At 44.6% G+C, this 7,689-nt stretch overlaps 1 protein-coding gene across 1 annotated transcript in view; it reads left to right on the top strand.

The window, feature by feature from the left end:
* Positions 1-6,111: 6,111 nt before the first annotated feature.
* TOPAZ1 (testis and ovary specific PAZ domain containing 1) overlaps positions 6,112-7,689 on the top strand; it is a 34,495-nt gene continuing 32,917 nt past the window's right edge. The window contains 1 exon segment of the mRNA XM_030487843.1: positions 6,112-7,660. Within this exon segment, the coding sequence (XP_030343703.1) occupies positions 6,610-7,660 (1,051 nt within the window). The 5' untranslated portion in view covers positions 6,112-6,609.

The following is a 7,689-nucleotide window of genomic DNA, read 5'->3' as shown; positions in this document are numbered from 1 at the left end:
CTGACAGGTACAGAGACTTTCTGATCAGCTCTCTGCAGTCACAGAGTTGCCGTTTGTGGGACAATGACTCCAGAAGTAACACTTTCCATAATTACTTATGTGGTCGGTCTGACCCACCGGATGACAGCCAAGCAGAATAGCGGACCCTTGCAGTTAACACAGTATGGAACCTGGGCCAACACAAACATATCAACAATCCTTTTGCTGGTTAGATAAATATTTATCTAGATGAAGAGATGAAAAAGACATTATCCATCCCCAAATGCTGGTTAAGAAGCAGAGCATACAGCCAAGGAGTATGTAGATTTTAAATGAACCTATCTTCTCATACGCAGGATACAAATAGCTGAGATACCACTCTGAGGTTATGATCCAGCCACTCAGCTAATCAAAGTATGAAGATATGCAAGTGATGTTTGTATTAACTGAAGCATTTATGCTGGATGCAACTCTGTAAGCAGCAGCCACTTCCTAGATATGAAGCTCTAAAAATCTCACATTTAAGTTTTGAGAACATACAGTAACTGCAAATACACTCCTTTTACATTCAAAACTATATATGTGAACTATAGATTATATTGGGGCATGTGGAGTGATCTGATGCTTATGGGTGAATCACCCAAACCAAAAGCCACAGCAAGTTATTCTGAGCCTCCACACTCTGTATGTCTGCCACCTTGACACTACTAAGCAGACAGAGATGTAAGGCCTTAATGGATGACCACAGCTCAAGAAACTGAACCTAGGAGCAGTCACTGTTCAATGCCCAATAGAAAGATTCATTAGGATTCAGACTGGGATTCCAGTTTGCGATTGACTACTGCCACCATTCAAAGTCCAAGGCTCTCTTTACTCTTCCTAAGAGCGCTGCCGAAGACAATCCTCCACTGTTTTTCTTCAGTCAGTCTGAACCACAGAGAAGTTTCCCATTACTGCATTTTGTTTTCACCTCTCCTTTCCTTTTTTAAGGGCAATTTTCTGAAGCAATCTGCCAATTTTTTTCTTTCTGATTTCTGGCTAGCACTGTTTTCCCTTTTTTATTACATTCTGTCTACACCTTACCCCACCACAACTGTTTCTAATCCTATGCCTTTTCTAGCTCTGATTTACTCAACTTCCATTTCCTCTTTTCCTTTCTTTTCTAATTTTCTCATTTAGATATCACATTTCATATCCTTTTTGGCAGGAAGACGGAGGTGTCATGTACTTGCTAGCGTGCAGATGCTTTCCTCCCAAGTCCAACATCCTTTTCATCCAGTCACTAAAAGAAGTTGATTCTAAAGGCAGATTTAGTGGTAGGTACATAGTTAAGTACTATCTAGTTAAAGAAAAGATATGTTTTATTTAAACAATTTTAAAATAAATTGAGACTGAATGTGTAGTTTCAAAATTGACTAGTTAATCCTCTACCGCATCTGTATTTTTTTTAATCTCAAATTCCAGCTAGTTAGTTTATTTCTTAAACTCCTAGCAGTGGAAGTTTAAGAAAGAGCCATAAATGAAAGGGAGTAAAACAGAAAATGAACTGAACACAGGAGTTCCCTCGTGGAACCTTAAAACTGATTAGTGCCACTTTCTGTAAGGTTCAGATCAGATGTGATCATCTGGCAAGCCAGGTTTCCAGAATAACTGACAAGCAGTCTGATTACAAAAAAAAAAAAAAGGCAAATGGTATAGATGACTTTCACGCTTTGCAAAGCTCAGTTTGAGAGGTCCTTATCCCTCCTATGACTATTCTTTGACAGAAATTGAAGGAGCACAAAATGTGCCAGAGGGAAACACTGATTCCACACAATCAATAATTTTGATTTTCATGCTGTCACAATTCAGTAGTAAATTAGGAATCAGAGGATCTACCAAGAAATGCCAGATGGTTCATTATGAAATACACCAGCTGTCCTTTTTCCTCCAATGTCTCATTTTAAACTGGTGGAAAATGAAGTTACTTTAATATACCCTGTACAGCTATATAATAAAAACAGACACCAAAATAAAGGTTGAAATATCTAGCTACTCACTGGATTCAGCTAGTCTACCATCATGATGAAATGTCATGCAATCATTCAGCAGTTTCACAAAACAGATCACTTATTTCCACTGAGGTACCTCTGCTCTCAACCATACCGGCTCTTGCTAACAGAGTTCATAGCGTCAGGGTAGACAAGCAGACAAAATAGCCAGTTCACATAAACTGGATCAACACCCATACAGTTGAGCTACCAAAGACATGAGCCGAATGTGTACATTGTACCTCAAGCCTAACAAGGGCAGATAACATGATTCTCATCAGATGCCATGTCAAAGGTGGCTCTGGCATTAAGTGCCTGGGAATGAAAAGCAAAGGCAGTTTTAGAGGGATACACATGAGTGGCTTGAGACAAAACACGTTAGTTCAACAGATTAGCAATACACCTATTTCCAAAATACCTTTGTATTTGAACGGAAGGTATGCGATAAAGAAGTTTCTTAAAAATCATTATGTGTACTATCTTTGGGTGCTACCTTTGCAAAACCAATAGCTCGCAATGGTTAATAAATAAATCCTTGGCTTTATGAAAAGATACTTTCTTAGACATACTGGACTAAAACTCTCCCTGTTTCATTTTAGTTTCATTACTTAAGGGATTAATTTGGTGTGCTTTAAGAATATAACAAACTATGTGTATTCTTCAGAGCTCAGTCTCAGTTATTACTGCACTGCCAAACTCTTTCCACTAAGGTTTGCTAGAGATAACAAATCTATCCCTCAGCCAAGCATGAAGATGTAAGCAGTGCAAAAAGAAGTGGTCCAGAGGGACATTTTTCACATTGCCTCACAAAAAAAACAATTCATTTTCAAGTTAATTCTTTTCAGTTCCCTAGCTAAAAGAAGACGACTTAATTCCTATGTGAGTGTACTAGCAAAGTCTAAAATACAGCGCAAAAAAAAAAAAAAAAATTTATATGCTTTGCTCGCGTATGTAGCTGATTTATGTGTTTCTGAATTTCAATCCTTCAAAAACTTTTGGAAGCTTACTCAAATGTATCATTGTTAGATGTGCAGCCACAATTTCTCAACACTAGTAGTGTAAACTACATTAGTTGGGGGCTAACTGCACACACTTACTCCTCTGAGGGAAGAAAGAAATCATTTCATGGACTTTACATAAATGTATTCCTATGAGTTCTCTTTACCCTCTTGAAAAATGCCAGGCATCTCTGATTTTACTGGTTATTCTGGAAAAAAGAATTGGGTTTAGGCACCAGGATCCCTTTTTACTTTCAGACACTTCGTACCTCATCTTTCTATCACTGTGTTTAAGTGTCTAGGATGAACAAGAAACCAGTGAAACAAAGCAACAGATTAGCAAAAGTTGAATTAGATATAAAGTTTAGATACGGCATTGAAATATGGGAGTTACAAAACTCAAGAGAAACAAGCATTTATCTTTATTTCCAAACAATTTCAAAATGAAGTTTAAACATTTCTGTGTAGTATTACTAATTCAAATGTAGCTGGAATGTGAAAATAACTTCTTCTCCCTTAAGCTGTTTATATGATTTTTTAAAGTTATTTCCACCTTAATAGCCTACAGTTTTAATAAACACTTGACACAGAATTTCTTTAAATAATGTCTCTTCTTTCAAGTATTTTTAAAAGATGGTTAAATTGATCCACTTTTCAAGACAATGTTTATACTACCTCTTTTTAGCAGTACTGCAATGTTTTTAACATAATCCACAGCTGGTTCAAAATGTCCTTTCTGAGGACTTTTTTTAGAGGACTTTTTTTAGAGGACCTTAATGAAGAATGTCTTTAATTAGCATTCATTTCAAGTGCAGCTTTTATTCATTTCATAAAAATCTGGTCTGAGTTCTCATCATTGCAAGTAACTACTCAAATCTTAAAAATTATACTGGAGAGCAGTAAGAGAATTCGTACACCATTATTCCAGATTTCCTCTACTACTGCTTTTTAGCCTATCATTTTCTTTCTTGTCTTGGTACCAAAAGACCATGTTACACACTGGAGGATGTTATATTTGAACTGGAGAAGGTTAAATTTTGCCAGAGCTGAATGTTTTCTGTTAAACATAGCCTTGCAGAACACTGACAATGATAAATGCTGTGCCGTTAACCCACTTTTATTGGGTCCTTTCTGCCCCAGGGACCTAAAGCACATTACTGAGCCGGGGTAGAAACTACCAAAGAATCTGTATTTTCTGCTTTGCTTAGCTTTAGTTAGCCACTTGGTGACTTTTTTGTTGTACTTAAGCATGCATGTTCAACCTAAGATGGTAAGCAAAAGAAAGTTCTTGGCTTCCCAGCCTGCCTGTTGTTCCCTCATCTATGGAGAGCTTTTGCCAAAAATCCAGTGCTTTCTGTGTTTATTTGGACAGCAATGTATTACCTCTACCTGTAGACGGAGAAACAGAGGCAAAATGAGTAACATGAGCTAAAGTCACGTAATAAGCCAATGTCAGTTGGTACAACATGCCTTTACTGTTCAGCTACTCTTTTACACCCCCAATACTGCACTTCTACAAAGTAGTGACAGAAAAGCTTTATTTCTGTGCATGGGTCTCAAACTAGGGTGCATGAAATTATTGGAGCGAGTCCAGAGGAGGGCCACGAGGATAATAAGAGGGCTGGAGCACCTCCCGTATGAAGACAGGCTGAGAGAGTTAGGGCTGTTCAGCCTGGAGAAGGCTGCGTGGAGACCTCATAGCAGCCTTCCAGTATCTGAAGGGGGTCTATAAGGATGCTGGGGAGGGACTCTTCCTTAGGGACTGTAGTGGTAGGACAAGGGGTAATGGGTTCAAACTTAAACAGGGGAAGTTTAGATTAGATATAAGGAAGAAGTTCTTTACAGTGAGGGTGGTGAAGCACTGGAATGGGTTGCCCAGGGAGGTTGTGGATGCTCCATCTCTGGCGGTGTTCAAGGCCAGGCTGGACAGAGTCTTGGCCGACATGGTTTAGTGCAAGGTGTCCTTGCCTATGGCAGGGGGGTTGGAACTAGATGATCTTAAGGTCCTTTTCAACCCTTATTATTCTATGATTCTATAAATGTGAACACCGCCAAGCACTAAGTCAGGATGAATTGGAGTAAAGCACTTCATTCCCTTGAGGACCACCTGTGAACAGAAAGAGACACAGTCATTATAGGACACAGTCTTTCACCAACCACCTGTGATTCTGCTGACTGCATTGCTGGCATTAAAGTATCACCTTATTAAGTTGAATCATTTATGATTTCCACAGCACTCACCATTTAGATTCAATCTTACAACATTGGTTTTGTAAGCCGACTCGCATGTGTTCACATTATCACTCAGAGGATGGTCCTGAAGCCTTGGTGCCCTATATTTGTGTTGAAACCACCACATTTGAAGCCTGAACACCAACTTTGGTTGTTTCCTGAGTATATAGCCTAATTAGTTGAGCTACTTTTTTCCTAACTGCAGTCCTCAGACACTGCCTTATTTCAAATACGAAGTTTACATAAGCCACGGTTATGGAAACAAGTGTATCGCCCCTCAAGACTGGAGAGCTTCTTTAGTGCCGAGGGCAAAGGAGGTGATACTGCTTCACTGAGGTGGATGAAACACGTGAAGAAACTGGATAGCCAGGTAGTCAGGTTTCTTTCTGGTACCCGACTCCAGCTCTGAGTTGACCATTTGCCACCATTTGGGTAGCACAGGGTTTGGCAGCTCCACACAGGCCCCCGGCACCTTGGGCCATCTCCTGGGCCCGCGGCTGTGGCCGGGCCTGCTGGCCTCTGGCCCTGCGGCCGCTGCGGCCCGGGGCTGCGGGCACCAAGGGAGCAGCATGACGGTTCCCCGGCCGCAGCTCGGAAACCACCGCCCAGCCCAGCTCTGCGGCCCAGAGGAGCAGCGTCTGCCACCCCCCTGGGCGGCCGACTCGGGAGCGGGGGTTTCGCCGTGAAGGCGGCACCCCTGACCCCGCAAGAGGACGCGCACAGCGAGACGACCGCACCCCCGGCTCTCCGCCTGCCTGTAAGTGCCGGCACACCCGGCCGTGCCCTAGCCCCGTCCGCCCCGCCCCGCCGGGGCCGCCGTCCTCCCCGCCTCCGCACCTCCCCCTCGGGGCCTCCCCACGCCGGCGCCCTAGGCCGTGCCGCCATTAGCCCCGGCAGCGGGCGCCCGCGGCGCTTTGCGGGCAGGCGGCGCTGAGACGAAGCGTCGAGGGCCCGATCGGTGGACGAGGGCCGGGGCGAGGGCAGCGGCGGGGTGGCGCGGGGGTTGCTGTGGCGGCCGGGGCGGCGCGGGAGGCGGCGGGCTGCGTGGCACGGGCGGCCGCGGTGCGGCCCTTGGGGCGGGGAAGGTGCGGGGCTGCTTCCTCGTCTCCTCTGCGCGGTGAGGGTCTGCTGCGGGCTGCGGGGCGGTGGTGGGCGCTCACTCGCTGGTGGGCGTGGGCTTTCTTTCCTCAGGCGGCCCGGGCTTGCTTTCTGTCAGGCCGGGCTCCTCCGGGGTGACCCCTGAGGCCTTAAGGAGGTTGCGCTCCTCTCTTGGTTAGGCCTGTGCCTGCCTTAGGTGCCAGGCTAGCTGGGGTGCCGCTGTTAAAGGTGCACTGGTGAGTGGGTTTTGTTGCTGATTCTAGGCACATACGATGCCGCGGTTAAGGTCAGGGAAGGTGGTAACTGGCAGTGACGTGAACTTGACTGACAGGATGGTCCCCAGCCCAAGCTCTCTGTGCGCGGGGGTAGGATGCGAGGCAGGGAACGTGTTGGTAGTCAAGCAGAGTTGTCACCTGCCACCAGAGAGAAAACCTGAGCAGCCCTTATCTTGCTGTCTGCAACCTGTCGTGCTCTCCAGCATTCTGTGCGAACAGTATGCTCCTCCTGCACACATGCAGAAGGAGCAAGGTGAGAGTAGCCAGAGACTCCCAGGTAAAAAAACCAAGCAGATACGGTGCAGGAGGGTTGCCAGAATCAGCAAGGGTCTAGAGCTGCCAATTTCAGACACTGCTATATGTGAAGATTGGCAGGCAGCAACTACGGCTGCAGTCACTTCCTGGGAAAAGACTGGAAGGACAGGGACAGAACAAGGTCAACAGCCATTTTTCTCAGAAACTAGTTTGCAAAATAAATTCTTGGCAGGGATTGAAAGAAAAGAACAGAACTCAGAAGAACTAAACTGCTCAGCATTCCAGGAGAGTTCAGGGATTTCAGGAGAAAAAGGCAAGTACTGCTTTATGGAAATAAAATTACAAATCCCATCCTCAGAGGAGGAAGTCGAGAGCATAGAGAGACATGGAATTTCCTGTTTGCCAGAACCAGAGGTGCTGCAACCCAGAAACAGCATATAGAGTACTGAAATGAAAAGCACTCGCCTCATAATGATACTGAAGATGCAAATCCCAGATCTTAAGAAGGCTCAGGAATCCTTGTCTCAACCAACACCTCAGGAAGAAGTAGTTAGGCCCAAGAAGTCAGATGGGTGTTCTTTGATTGGATCAAGAAAGTCAGGGACACAGGAGAAAGGAAAGAGATGCTTGAGCAAGAAAGGCAGGGCACCCTTGATGAAACCAAAACTACAAGGTCCCAGAGAGAAGGGTAGATGTGCCTTGCTGGAGCTGCATACACAGCATCCAGAGTCCAAGAAAGCTGTGAGTCTGGGGAAGGACGGAAAGGCTTTGGTGTCACAGTGGCTACAGGGTTGTGTTCCTTAGTAACCTTGAATGTTTTTT

Source organism: Strigops habroptila, chromosome 1, assembly GCF_004027225.2.
Source record: "Strigops habroptila isolate Jane chromosome 1, bStrHab1.2.pri, whole genome shotgun sequence".
Lineage (NCBI taxonomy): Eukaryota > Metazoa > Chordata > Aves > Psittaciformes > Psittacidae > Strigops > Strigops habroptila.
This window is presented reverse-complemented; position numbering and strand designations above follow the sequence as displayed.